At 40.3% G+C, this 15,266-nt stretch overlaps 1 protein-coding gene across 1 annotated transcript in view; it reads left to right on the top strand.

Moving 5' to 3' along the window:
• The first annotated feature begins 758 nt into the window (after window positions 1–758).
• Window positions 759–15,266, top strand: part of cpt1a2b (carnitine palmitoyltransferase 1A2b) — a 42,815-nt gene continuing 28,307 nt past the window's right edge. The window contains exons 1-7 of the mRNA XM_069674911.1: window positions 759–846; window positions 8,871–9,013; window positions 9,656–9,795; window positions 12,665–12,842; window positions 13,018–13,119; window positions 13,289–13,426; window positions 15,116–15,193. Coding sequence (XP_069531012.1) covers window positions 8,873–9,013; window positions 9,656–9,795; window positions 12,665–12,842; window positions 13,018–13,119; window positions 13,289–13,426; window positions 15,116–15,193 — 777 coding nt within the window. The 5' untranslated portion in view covers window positions 759–846; window positions 8,871–8,872. The remainder of the gene's footprint in view (window positions 847–8,870; window positions 9,014–9,655; window positions 9,796–12,664; window positions 12,843–13,017; window positions 13,120–13,288; window positions 13,427–15,115; window positions 15,194–15,266) is intronic.

Raw genomic sequence — 15,266 nt, forward strand, 5'->3', positions numbered from 1 at the left:
ATCATAACTTGTATCCTCAGAGTTGCAAAAGCACAAAACGAACATAAAGATAGGCATAACTTACCTCATTTAGTGTGGTCAATGGCAGCATGGCATGTGGTGGTCTGTAATATCACAGTGACCAGCCTGTTTTTTTGTTTTCTAGATCGCTGGAAAATTATCCCGTTATCACAGGAAAACAAGCTGTTATCTCGAGACAATGGGTCAAATTAATCCGTAATAATGGGAAAACCAGCTTTGTTTTCCCGAGATAATGAGAAAAATAAGTTGAAATCTTGAGAAAACGACCAGAAATTATTTGTTATTACAGGAAAATTTAGTAAATAAAATGTAAGGATGCATTTCCGCTTAAGGCTTCCATACAAAACAGACCAAAGAACTGTTAAAAACAAAAAGATGGTATCTCTATCAAGGTCATGAAAGGGCCTTTGTAAAATGTATAGAAAAACGCATGGTTGGTGGTTATCATAATCATAGCACAAGAATGTTCATGATTTATACATTTAATTATGTCATTGTATTTTATGTAATCAATTCGCCTGAAAATTATTTAATTTAATATTTTCATATCGGGCTACAGTCCACGGTGACAGCTACAGCACATGCGTCAAACTAACGCCTACATTTACACAGCCACGGTTTGGCCTCCTTTTTTGTGTGGGAGTGCCTCATCCTTTCCCTCACTCACCCTATCTTTGTCTGCTGGCTCTGGCAGTGATTGCCTTGTTGGACAGAGAAAGGTTGGATTTCACCGACAACTTCTGCAGCCTTGAGAAGAAGGGAGGAGTGCACACAGACGTTTCCGTATCAACCTTCTCCACGAAAGAGCTCTTCGAGACACTAGAGGTACATTTTTCAACAACTCTGATACTTAAGTTGGCCCAGCTTTTCTAAATGTATTGTTTTGCCGTCCTTTTGCTCTCTGTCGGCTTTTGTGCATCGCATGGTGAGGGAGATGGTGCAAAGCATGAATGGACCACTGTGTGTTGCTCTGATAATACACTGGGCTACTGTACTTGTGTGCAAATACACTATACTTTACGGAAGTGTTGTTTAGTTGTGTAGAATTTGTGGTTTGTATTTGTTGTTTTGGTAGCTGTCGGTCTTCCTGTCCACCCACGTATGAACAGGATGAGGTAGCCAGTGATGGAGAGCAACATGGTCGCTTCAGACAGTTACTATTTCCTTAAACTAAACTGGTTTGCGCTCAGCCACATTCAAACAAGTCGTAGTCTGAGTTGACTGCACACTTTATATTGATGTTGTTGCTAACAGCTGAAGGTAAATGTGCCATACTGACTGAAATATTAACTTGACTTCTGACAGCTTCAAGTAAAATCTTGGAAATATATTTAGAGGCAAGTACTATGTGCGTATTTACATAACAGCTTCTACATTCAAATTAGGACATTTCTCGAACATGAAAGGTTTTTATCACGTGAAGTATGACAAAAAGGCTAATTACGACATGGCAAGATAGAGTGTGATGTTAGCTACGTGTTCAAGCTGTTTTTGTTTCCTAGGCCCAAGAAAAGAAATTAAACAAATAAAGAAACAAAAACTGTTGAAAGAGAGGGTTTAAAGCTTAAAACAGTTTATCGTCGTGGGGCCTGTATTAAACTATAGGCTACAGACTATGTACTAGACATTTCACTAAACTTGAACTGATATGTCTACTGTATAAACTGTGTGTGCACTCGCGTTTCTTCCCGCCGCCCTCTCTCGTGCCCGCGCGCTGACTCTGACCGAATGAACGCAGCTCCTTGTTACTCCACCTGCCTCTCCACTCCGGCAGGTAAAACCTGTTCTTCAACCACGTCTTGAGAATTCAGTATCAAACACCAGTTTGTAAATGTAGCCTACTACACAGCTTTACTTTGTTTTCAAATTTGTTTTAGAGGAGTTAAGACCCCCAAACTTAAATATCCAGTTGTCCACATTTTATTAACACTGATTAGGCTTGCAGCGTGTAAGTAAGTAAGTAAACAATCGGTCACAATCGGAAGCCTCTGGTCGTTTTCTGGAGATCTCAACTTATTTATCACATTATCAAGAGATAACGACACGGCACCACCATAACGTCAGATGATCATAACTTGTATCCTCAGAGTTGTAAAAGCACAAAACAAACAGAAACAGGCTTAACTTACCTCATTAATGTGGGCAATGGCAGCATGGCATCTCCTGGTCTGTAATGGCACAGTGACCAGCCTATTGTTTTGTTTTTCTAGATCACAAGAGAGTTGACGGTCATCCAGTCAGTAATTAAAGTGCATATTGTTTGATCAAACCTACTAGTAATACTTCTAACCAGAAAATATATTCAGGGTGAAATAACTGTTGATGTCTGTGTAAATCTTGATTTCAGAAGTCAGCATGTGGTTCCTTATCAGGCCCAGAAATCAACATCCCCTTGGAGACAAAATATTTGCTTCCTGAATAATTAACTAGCAACCACAAGAACAGTTGGTCTGGATTAGCTCCACTGTGTGCCTCTCTTGTATTAGAAATGCATTTAAATTACAGAGCTTAGCATCTATTATTCCAAAAAACTGCATCTGACAATATCAAACAAGGTTGTCAACAATTATTTCCAGTGACCGCAAAGCCTTTTCTAATCATCAGGGTGTAAAAATATAACAATGTTATATGTTTGTTTTCAGAGTAGAGAAAGGGCTGCATGTCATTTCCAAAGTTGGCTGTAGGAATCACAGTCACAACTTGAGAAACAGGTTATAAATATTTTTATTGCATCTGGCGATACCTGTAGAACAGTAGGAAGTGCTGTTAAACTACTTTCTGGGTTAATAATCACAGGAGTCATATTATGATGTCTCCTCTGTAGTCGAATGTTCTTACAGTAATCATACATGTTTTATTATTCTCCACTAAACTTTAAAGTCGAGCTGAAACGGCATTTCGAGAGTATCTAGCTCCGTATGACCTTTAAACTCTCTTGCTATGTAAGCAAATTAACATAGCTGAAATGTGCAGAAATAATTAGGACGGTGATAGTGTGATGTTTCCTCAGCAGCACCTGTAGTTGAATGAGGAAGCTACCGTGGTTTATGTAGTTGGACAATATCAGGGGGTCTATCAGATTAAGACCACTTTGCAGAGCACAGATGAACTCCGATCTGGGTGAAATTAAAACTACCATTTAACCCAATTTAAAGCATATAATAATTATTTTTCATCATAAAATAATCCTCTTTTTAACCTTCTAACAGATGAAATCATTACAGACCACGAGTGTGCTATTTTACTTGTAACAGTTTGTCTATTATATTTAACTTGCCACACTTGTAGTGTCCTTAGATAGGTTGATCCTTAACCCACCCAGGTTTGAGGGCTGGACTGGGATCCCTGCAGAAGTTTCCAGGCTACTGTGGAGTTATTTTGTTGTTATGGCCAGTCTGTGCTTCTTTAACGCACAAGTCAAATTAATCCTAGGATAGGGTTTAGTTTGTTTTGGGTGAGGATCAAGACAAAAGTAACAGTTTAACTTTTTGGTTAAGACTCAAACAAAGTTTCTAATGGGGAAAGGATGATTGTTAGGTTAAGTGTGAATGTAAATCATGTGGAGTTAGGGTTGGGAGTAAAATGCTTGATACTGGATCTCGGTCAAATTTATGTCAATAGCTATGATAAACTTTGGACATTATATACTCAACTCGACAAAGCAGGAACACACAGTCAGCCTGCAGTTTTGAGCTTGTATGCTGAACAGTGAAACCTACTACTGTCTTACCGTGCAAGTGACAGTCACTTTTGAGATCTTGATTTTTTGGCTGATGTCCGGGGTCAGCCCTACACATGGGTCTGTATGTGACTGACTGACTGACTGACTGACTGACTGAGTGAGTGAGTGAGTGAGTGACAGTACTTTCACAGCCGTAGAGAGACAGAGTTGCGACATCGCAATGGTGGATCATGGAGCATATTGGACCTCCACTGAAGCGACTCTCTGTCTATACGGCTCTGGATACTTTGCCTACGTCCGCAGCGCACACCTGCTTTCAAACACGTTGTCATCGGCCTCATACGGACAGTCCTTGTAACACATTGCCCACAAAAGCACACATTGGCCTGATGCGGTCAGCCACATACTAGGTTCTGACCTGATCTTGTTTCATAAAGCTCCTGTGAGGAACTGAGTTTGTGTTGATTTTGGCGCCCCCTGTGGACAAAGCTGTATCCCTTTGCTGATTTTGTCCTGTACATGCTTAAGTGGTGGTTTTTAACAAAAAATATCATCCCCCTTTCTTTCACAGTCACATGTATCACTCACTTTAAATTTCTGCCCTGGAAAATGTAAACGAAGCATGCAATTAATCACTTCACCTGACACCTACCCCCGCCAGCAGTTTCAGGCATTACAAATAACTATATAGAAATAATTCATCTTGTCGCTGATGGTCTGGTTTGCTTTTGTAGGTCATATAGAGACATCAGAATTAATTCCAGTCTGTTTCATAACCAAAACTCATCTAAAGGAGACGTCTGGAAAGTATTAAGAGAACCACGCTGCGCTAATGTTGGTGGCAGCTCTGCCGTTTTTTAAGTCTTTACTGCTTTTTAAGTGTTTTACCAGCTTCAATCACCAGGTGTGTTTGTTTTGGAAAGGAAGAGACCCCTGAAAACAAGTTATCTTGTGAAGGACAAACAAGCCAAGCCCAGTAAAACTCTGTACACGGCAGCTCGATTGCTGCCCCTCCTTACACCCTGTTTGACTTAAGAGCATCAGAGATTTTTAACACGACACAGCTTTTTTCAGTGCTGTCTTGAACTATCTTTGCATTAACATTAAAAAAAGAATACAGCCATAAAAACGTGTGAGAACTATCACATGATCGCCCGGCGCTACGAGGTCCTCCTTAGCACACAAACATTCTGTGTCCATCCAACTGCAGCTCACAGGCCCACTCTTGTCCTCCCACCTCCATTCTCTCCCTTTTCTTTGTCTTCTTTTTCAGTCCTCTCTCTCTCTCTCTCTCTCTCTCTCTCTCTCTGTCATTTACATACACACACAAATGTCACACGAGTAGCTGTGTGAAATAGTTGTGGGAAGTGAGAAGTATGCAGCATTAGTAGCTTGGCTGGATCGAGAGAAAGGGAAGAGATGACAGAGGCCCTGAACAAACACAACCTCAGAGAGATTATATGCTGACCTACTTTCTGTAGGATGTGGGACTGTAACTGTATAGTTGTCATGTCATTGCTCAGTATGTAGCAGAGGCCTCTTTCATCTGCAGCAGCTGTGCATTACTCTGCCTTTTTACAGCTCTGACTTTAGAGCTTCTGGGCGTCCCTGTGCTGTCTCTCTCTCTCTCACACACACCCACACACACACACACTGCTGCAGGCTGTTGAAACTCTGGAGAAATGTAGCTTTTGGACCTGGGAGATGAGTTTCCATCTGAGTTGTCAGGGTCTATTTTTAGCCAGTAAAGTTAAGCAGAGCAGCATTGCCTAAAAGTTTCCTTTCTGATGAGGTGAAAAAGGAAGTAAAGGAGAAAAGGAGCCAGCAATGACACAGACAGATTTCAGTCAGTATATCAGTCAGACAATGTGCGTCTGCTGCTGAAGGCTGAATGATAAATGTTCAGACATCTCGACCCTGATAAGAAATGTAAAGACACAAAACCCTGCTGCTGAACGGGGATGTTGTCCATGTGGTATCAGGCTTAAGCGAGCCGAGCTGCTACTAGCTTAATTATAGGCTTTTTAGAGTGCTATTCCTTTACTGTTTTATTGTTCACAATGGTTTTGCCTGGAGTCGTTTTACCCGAAGAAGTCTTCTTGTCTTTAAAACAAACAGATTCTGTGATTCAAAGTTTTAAATCGGTGAAAGAAGCAGCTCAATCAGTGTCCCTAGACGGCTCAGTAGTGGGGCCTCAGGGACTGCGATCTGAGTCCGGCTGACAACCTGCACAAACTCTGAAATATGCGTCTTACAGGTAAAACACTATACACTAATAAACACTAATAAAATACTTTCATACTTTGTTTGGCAACTTAGTCGCATTGTATGTATTCAAAAGGTCTTAAAAAGTTCTACATGCCACTTGGTGAACCTCGCACCTTGGCTCAGCCTTGTAGTCTTGATAAGAAGAGAAAGTGATCGCTTGTCTCATTTCAGACCTCCATCCCTCCGTCAAAAGTTCACCGGGGACATACACTAAGTCTGTTTTTTGTTTGTACACTAACCTGTTTTCACACCTGTCTTCAGGGTGAGCAGCAGCTCAGGGAATGTTAACTGCCCACAGATTCTTTATGTTCTCCTTTTGTCTCTCAAGACCTCTTATTAACTCGCTTTAAGAGGCTTTAGGCTCGTTATTATGCTTAATAATAGAACATAAGTACATAAAATAACATGTTTGAAAGCCGAGTTACATGTAAGAAAAAAAAATCATCAAAGCTTTCTGAGAAGTTAAGCTGGCCTTTTTTACCTGCAAACCTTTGGACTTGTCTTAGTAAGAAAAGCACAGTTGTTACTGTTCAACAGTTGAAGTAAAACATTATAGTGCAGCAGTAAGCCACCATCTTAAATTGAATGCAGCCATTATTTTTACTATTTACCCAGAGGCTTCTTCTATTGTACCTAGCTTTCCATTAAAGCTTTGAGGGGGAAACATATAAACTGGTTTGACTGTTTTTGGTTTCGAGGATTTTCCCTACTTGTGCAGCTTTACACAAACAGAACTGAGGTCTACTGGACTGTTGATTGTGTAATTTGTTGTATGAACCTTTAGTGAGGGAGATAAAAGAATGTTCATTTACATAGTGCTGCATTTAAAGAAGACATTAGTCTTTGTCTTGATGATACTTTTGTGTACATGTTAGTATATTGAATCTGCTTCTCAGTCAGGGTCTTTCCTTCATGATGCAGCTCTTAACTATTGAATAATTCATGATGTCAGACAGATGCTGGAGGTTGTTCAGCATCTGACAGCTAAGGCAGGATATCAGGATAAATGCTCTATATGAACTCGATTCAGCACAGTGTTTCCTGAGCTGGACAGTAGCTCTCGCTTCATAAACTAAACCAACCACACCACGAAGAGGATTCACTTTCCATCACTTCGACCATTACCTCTGCAGAATGCATTCAGTGGCATTACGTAAGAATCAGACACTTTCACAGTAAAAGTGCAGGAATCCGCCAACCGTGATGAATCGTGTGCAAGTCAACTACATAAGGACACGCTCATGGAACCTGAGGGCTTGGCAATATGACAACAATATAATCACAATTGTTTGTCTATAATGATCAATATTGATATTTACAAACTAGAATTAGATAACACTGCTAGTTTGAAGAGTATCCTGATTACGATGGTAGCCTGTAGAAAACCAGAGGCTTCATTATTACAAATTGAATATTGCTTCTCACATGCACTATAGTTGTTACATTTTCCTGACACCCTTGAAAGGACATGATAGGATATGATGTGAGGCTGGGAGCCAAGTTGCCGCTAACAACTTTACGTCAGCTTTTAAGTTAAGATTCCTTCAGTGTATTTTTCACAAGGTATCACTGGGGGCAAATTTATCCACAGAGGTCTCCTCCTCTCCAAAACACCGGCGATTAACACCAGCAATATATCAAGATATAACATTAATCTGTTTCCTCCATGCTCTTTGTTTAACAGTCACGAGGGACTGCAATCCGAGCTGCGGCTAACAACATTAGCTCAGTTTTTAGGTTAGGATTCCTTTCGTGTTTGCCTTTTAAAACGTTTTTTATTGGTAGTGGAATTATCCGCAGAGTTCTCCTCCTCTCCAAAATAATCAGAATCAGTGAATAAACCAGTAAAAGCCCTGAATAAAACACTTTCATTGTTAAAATCAGTGTTTAGCCACTTTCCCACTGGTCAAAAAACCTGCTAACACCCGGCTTATTTGCTTATTAGGAAAGGCAACAATCGGCATTCAGACCCGGGTCAAATGACTCTGAAGTAGTCTGAGCAGTGCTTGAATATCATTCCAAATTTGTTGGCGCCGAGTTTGATAAACAGACTGAATGAGATACAATAAAGACCTAACCACTGTAACATCTTTACTGTTTGTGTTTACTAACCCAGTGACGCAGCAGAAAAGAGACTGAAAGCAGTGTACTCCACTGGCAATGGGAAACAGACAATCAGCATTTATTAGCGGAGTTTATTTTCTCTGATGGGTTTGGTTGTTCTTTAGGGGCTGCATGCTTAGCTTGTTTCTCTACTCACTTCCAGATGTTTATTTTTGCTGTGTGGTAGGCTGTTACAGCAATCTATATCAAATACATTAGTGTAGGGCTGTTTTCAAAAAGTCGTTAACTTTAATTTGTTACACAGCAAATACTCACCAATTCCTGTTTGACCTGATATTTCCAACCAACGTGCTAAAGTTATATTCATTTTTGAATACAAACAGGTTTAAAATGTCAGCTTTGTTTTAACATTAAGTTGCAGTTGTATGTCTAACGCTGCTGTATGACCAAGGGCTTCACACGGTGTCACTGGACAGAGCACCAGACTGGGAGCAGTTTTTGCTGTGCAGTCTTGGTGCTGCAGCAGCGTTCAGCGAGACAACAACATTCCAGTGACACATTAAATTACTCAAGTGTTGTCACACAGAGCGTTTATACAGGAGAGGCAGCAAACACACCGAGCTGCCAGCTGGCTTATAAAACTAGCTGTTACAGATAGTGTACGCCATAAAACAAACTATAAAAAGGTTATTAAATCATTTTTAAAATCAGTTATGTAGATATCAGATATGGATACATTCTGCAGTGATGATTGTATGAAGACATTGGTGTCTGAAATTATGATTTATTGAGAAATACATGGAGTATTAATATTTTTAACTTTTTGTTTCCATAGCGATGGCGGAGGCCCACCAGGCGGTGGCGTTCCAGTTCACCATAACACCCGAGGGGATAGACCTGCAGCTGTCCTATCAGGCCCTGAACCAGATCTACCTGTCAGGGGTGCGATCGTGGAAGAAGCGAGTCAGCCGCATGAGGGTGGGTGTGATGGGAAATCAATGGGTGTTGATTCATGTGTGTGACTGTGTGTGTACTCCTCCTTTGGTTTCGTTAGAGGTGTGCAGAGGGAGCTGAGCCTTATTACAGGGTTTGAATTCCCTTCTGTGCAGGTAATGAGTGATGAGCCATTCCTAACATGTGCTGACACGTATGTCTGCCCCTGCTGGGGCAACAAACACGGCTGTTTGCTTCTCAGATCTCTTGACTACTACTGCCAAAATATGTGTTTACTTTGTTTAAGAGAAAATGACAAAAATCTAGGTAAACAAAATTAGCACCAACATTAAGACCTATCAAACATTAAAGGAAAAAAGTACAAACATCGAGGACGGTGGGAGACGAAGGATTATGCAGATTTGTTTTGTGTTTCTGATGCAAATTTACACAAAATCTGAAGGTTTGGTTTGTAAATAATCCTTTTTGTCCAGTTTCAACACCCCTCAGTGTCTTGTAGGGCCGCTTATAGCAAATCATAATCATGTTATTTGGCCAGTATTTGTTAATATTCAGTAACTAGATCATAATTATTAAACACCATTACTTTGTCACCTTTGCTAAAAGAGGTGGATATTTGTATTATTATCATTTCAATGTTTGTTGTTTCTTCTTCTGTGGTAACAGAACAGGGTGATCAAAGGAGTGTACCCTGCCAGTCCCTCCTCCTGGCTCTTCGTTGTCATAGCGATCCTGGCCACCATGTACATGCGCTCGGATCCCAGCATGGGTCTCATCACCAAGATACAGCAACACCTGCCACTAAGGTACACAGACGTACATGCAAGCACACACAGGGGCCTCTGTCTTAACCTTATTAAATAAACAACATGACTGCTCTTTTCTGTCTTGCATATAAAGATGGTGATGCTTGAATTTAATGTACCCTCCTTCATGCCTGTCTCTATCCTGCATCTCCTTCTATCCCACTTTTCGGCCCATTCAGTCGAGGCAGATGGCTGTTCAACATGAGTCTGGTTCTGCTCGAGGATTCAAAGTTTTTCCTTGCCAATGTGCCGAATGTTGCTAAGTGCTACACATGGTGATTCATGTTGGGTCTCTCTCTAAATAACATAACAAAAAGTCGGTCTAGACCTGCTCTAGTGTCTTGAGATAACTTTGGTTATGATTTGGTGCTATACAAGTCAAATTTGATTGGTTTGAATGCTTGACTGATTTTCCAGAAATGTCCAGAATAGAGTGGATTTGACAAGAACGTTATGGTTCTCATAATAGGCCATTATATAAATGTAATGACCGTATTGGTCTGAATATAAGACAGGGTTTTTCCCCTTGACATACATCTGAAAAAGTGGGGTCATCTTATATTCGGGGTCTAAACTTTTAAAACCCAATATACGTTCACAACAGCAGACAGCGCCACTTATCTGCAAAGCGATTGTCCCTGTCATGACTGAGGCCAGCCGTCACTCACAACCACAGTGTCAGGGGCATGAAAGATGGAGAGACTCTGTGATCCTCCGGAACAAATGGCTTAAAAGTAGGCGAAGGCAACTGAGGCAGCGTTATAATGTCAATTTTAAGATCATTGTTGTCACAGAGTGTAATTGAAAAAAGGAAGCCCAAGAAGATCATGGGCCGCCGTAGCGCCGCGTGGCTATGTGTCTTATAATCAGGGTCATCTTTTATTCGGACCAATACAGTGATTATAAAGTGGCTGATCTTTGTGTTATTGTGAGAAGTTAATACTAAAAAAAATGGTATATGATAGCATCTTATTTCCAAACTCTAATGATGGATGGATGGAAAGGTGGAGATAAGAATTCAAAAACATGATTAAAGGCTCTCTATCTCTTTCACATATTTTGCATACATATACATATTTTGCACACTTTAATTAAAAGAAGATTCAGCATCAATTGAACAAGCTCACTATTGGCTGATAAATCATGAAAAGATATATTTAACTTCCAAATGTCTACGTCAAATTCAGCCTTCAAAGATCCAGTACTGGTTGCGCTGTACTTGAGAGCGCTGCCAGCTGGAAGTGACAGCTGCACTGTAAAATGTCCAGTGTGATGATACAGGAAACCGTCAGGAGGAAAGAGGACTGAGCTTTGACTGATCCAAACAAACATAAACTTGTAGCATAGACAGCTGATGAGTCAGTGTGGAGCTGAGCAGGCGTGGCACTGCACTTGAACTCTCCCCTGCTTACCTACAAGTCTGTTCCCACTCTGTAACGCCACTGATTCACTGTCTACCTCCTACACACACACACACACACACACACACACACACACGTGCCACGTTCTATCCAGATCATGTTTATTCTGAGATGAAATTGAAATGCGATTCATGACTCACATTTATGACTCAGATTGAGCATTGCCAGCTGAAAGAGTCAGTTCCCATGTGATGAGCCGAAATCTGAAACTTTCCATAATTCAATCAATATTATGATTAATCCTGAAACCAACATGTTTATGCTTCTGTTTGCATATTTGATCTTACATATGTACGTAACATAGCACTAAAAGTAGACCGTTTAATCCTTGTTGAGTTTTAAAAAGGTAGCTTCTGACCTGTTTTCTCCCCTATGAGTAGACAGAGAACGTGAAGTTTTTCTGCTGTATATAATATATAATTTGAACAACCACCTCCCACTCAATCAGAAACTAGCGTTTGCTTTGGCCATGGTAAAGTACATTTATCATGGAATGATATTTAGGTAATTTAATTTCCTCCTATTTCCGTATTAGTCTTTTTTCTTTTCATTTATTCAATGCTGAATGCCCAGATGATCAGTTTTTTTATATATATATTCTTGTCTCTTCTAATGTGCTGTGCATAACACATTTGTTCCCTAATCTACCCAGCAGGTGTTGCTGTTGTTCTGTCCTAATGTTTACTTGCGTTTCCTCACATCGGATTACAGTATGTGAGTCTAGAATGGGTCTGGCTCTCATCACTGTGTGCAGTTTGAATGATCTCTGCTGGTTGTAAATTGCTGTAGTATCTGTGGTATTTATAATCTTTGTACAGGATATTCAAAGGTGCGTACTTTTATAAAAAGAATATTGTGACCAAATAAAATGTTGGACATATTTCTGTTATTCTTGACTTTTGTTGTACTTAATGTGAGCTTCACCAGTGGGTCCTCCTGTGCAAGGACCATTAGATTCAATTTCTATCTTAGGCTGTAGTTTAAGAATGTTCTTTAGCTACATTCTGTCTGAAGTAATTTGATTTTTCAAATGCTTCCTGTGTGTGAAAATTACCATAAAGTCTTGAGTATAAGACGCACACTGTTTTAGGCGGGTCTCTGAGAGGGAATAAAAGGTTTTCTATAGCTATTTATTAATAAAAACATGTATACACGTTATTTCAACACTATTTCAGTTTATTTTCATTTAAAACACATTCAAAACACACCCAAAACTCTGGTATGTTGGTTGCTCCTGTATACAGGAAGCTGCCCACTTTTTATATGAAAAAAAGTATAAAAAGTGCGTCTTATATACAGAATTTTACAGTAGTTTGTTTCTTTTTTATCTCCAGGTGACTAAATACAAACATCTCCTGGGAAGTGCTAAATTTAGCTTTTTACTCTAGCAGACCCACTTTTATACTTTGGTATCCATTAATGGTTCTGTCCCCCCTCCCTCTGTGCAGCCTCCACGTGTCGCTCAGCACCCAGGGTCAGACCATGCTGTCCGCCCTCGTCTTCAGCACTCTGCTCTGGCTCTCCCTCATCCTCGCGCTCAGGTTCTGCCTCAAACTGCTGCTCTCCTACCACCAGTGGATGTTTGAGCAGCACGGCCGGATTTCCAACTTCACCAAAGTCTGGGTGGTAAGCCGAGTCACAGACACACAGTTTTAGTTTGGTGGTAGTTGTAACAGCATGGATAAAAAATATGCTTAAAAAGACAATTTTACTATGTCTTAAAATCAATGTTTACATTTTCAACATACCCAGACGTCTGTTAGACTCAAGTGTCTCTAATCTCTGTTTGTCTGTCTCTCAGACTCTGTTGAGATTATTATCCAGCAGGAAGCCTCTGCTTTACAGCTACCAGACCTCTCTGCCTCACCTGCCTGTTCCTACCATCCAAGACACACTGAACAGAGTGAGTGGACACATGGGATCACACTTGTCTGTTTGCATGTGCACATCTTTGATTCACTTATCCTCACATACAGCAGCAACATGCTGTATACGTAATAATCTATACAAAACAATTAATAGTAGACGACGATGATGACGATTGATGATGCTTTTCTGTTTCCCTCTCTCAGTACCTGAAGTCAGTGCGCCCTCTGTTGGCTGATCCCGAGTATAAACGAATGACTGAACTGGCCAATCACTTTGAGTCGAACCTGGGAGGCCGCTTGCAGCGCTACCTGAAGCTCAAAGCCCTGTGGGCTACAAACTATGTACGTGTACTCAGTCACACACACTGCAGCTGAAACTATTTGTCAATAAGCGATGAGTTGAACATCATGAAATGAAGCTGCATATATTTCAACAGCCCATTACTCATCACTTCTTAAGCAAAATTCCAGAAATGCTCAGACTTCAGCTGCTGCTCCTTAAATGTGAATATTTTCTGTTTAACTGAATGTCTCTATCGGGCAAGGATACTTAACATGTCAAATTACCCTTTGAGACATTACATAGGACAAATGATTAAACTATTGAAGTGAATATAAAGACAGATTGATTGATAATGAAAAAAACAGTTTATTTATTTTTTTGTTTTTAAAGTAATAACCTCAAAGATTTTCATGTAAATAAATGTCTGTTAAATCCCTCTCTATCGCCGAATGAGGTAACACAATGGTGATTGAGCCTATGGCCCACTGATGAAAGCCTTTGCATTTGCAGTATATAGTATTATTACGGACTGGGTGTCTGTGGCGACATTTGGGGAAAAAATCACAAGCGACGCCCACTTACTGACATGTTTTCCATCACCCAGCAGTGGTTAGTCTGCCAGAGAGGGTAGGCGGAGCTCAGCGGCTGCTTTTCCAGTCTCTGCAAGTGTTTTGAGTAAACTGATCTACTATGGCTGAACAAACAAAGAAAGGATCGATGACTACAGATACTTCAAAAATAAGTGAAAATCCAAAGAAAAAGAAACAAATTTGACATTCAGATGAAGGCAAACAGTCTGAAAAGGAAAGCGACCATCAGCGAGGAAAATAAAGAGTTACAACCGTAACAAAGGCAGCCAACAGTAGATGTCTGGTTAAATTGGGAAGTGTACTCCCATATAATAGTTTATTGCCAGTAGGTGGCACCCAAGAGAATAAAACTGAAATTTTCAGGACTATATCTTTAAGTACTATTTTTTGCCCTTTTTTTAGACAGTTGACAATGTAGAGACACACAGGAGTCAAGGTCTAAGTAAACTGTTTTTAGAGGTGCTGATTCAACTATGTAGGATGTAGTTTGTGGTGCTGTTGAATTGTATTGTGCTACACTTCCATCACTTTTTCCACCCAGAAATGAACATTGTAAAATTGTAATGCTGTACTTACCTACTTACCCCATGCTCTGAAAGTCCTAAAAAATTAGCTCCACTTACACTGCACACAGCAGTGAATCCATTGAGTCTGTCTTTTTCTGTCGTCCTTGAAAAAAGTTTTAACCTTTTGAGTTTGAAGAATTAGGCCTTAGGGTAGGGCGGTATCCAGTTTTTCATACCATAATTTGCCAAAAAACCGTCTGCAGTAGCCAGACCTCTGCTGCCACACGCTGTGCATTACAACACTTCTACATGATATCTGCATCAGTTTAATAGATAAATGATACTACTGTGATACTGCCCAAGCCTATGAGGCATGTTAAAGTCCCAGTGGTGACGGGGGTTGTCCTTAACTTAAGGTAGAAGTCACTGCTGGATGATCCAATAGGATTCAACCACATATTGAGCTTGCCTTTTCTGAAATGAATGTGTTCCTCTTTTGTTATTCATGTCGATTAACGACAACTTGACAGATTCTTTATGACTAGTATCTGCGTTGTGGAAAGCTGTGATATTTATATATATGTGAATTGTTTTAATGTCCTGTTTGTTTTGAACGTTCACCTCCAACTTGAACGCCCCCTTCTGGTTCCAGGTGAGCGACTGGTGGGAGGAATACATCTACCTGAGGAGCAGAGGGCCCATAATGGTTAACAGTAACTACTATGGCATGGTAAGCAGCTGCTTTTGATCAATTACAGCTGAGAAAAAGATCTCATTCTGGTGTTATATGTTAAAGAGCATAA

Source organism: Semicossyphus pulcher, unplaced genomic scaffold (assembly GCF_022749685.1).
Source record: "Semicossyphus pulcher isolate SPU_LCO1_2020_fin unplaced genomic scaffold, fSemPul1.0.p SCAF_23, whole genome shotgun sequence".
Taxonomy (NCBI): Eukaryota; Metazoa; Chordata; class Actinopteri; order Labriformes; family Labridae; genus Semicossyphus; species Semicossyphus pulcher.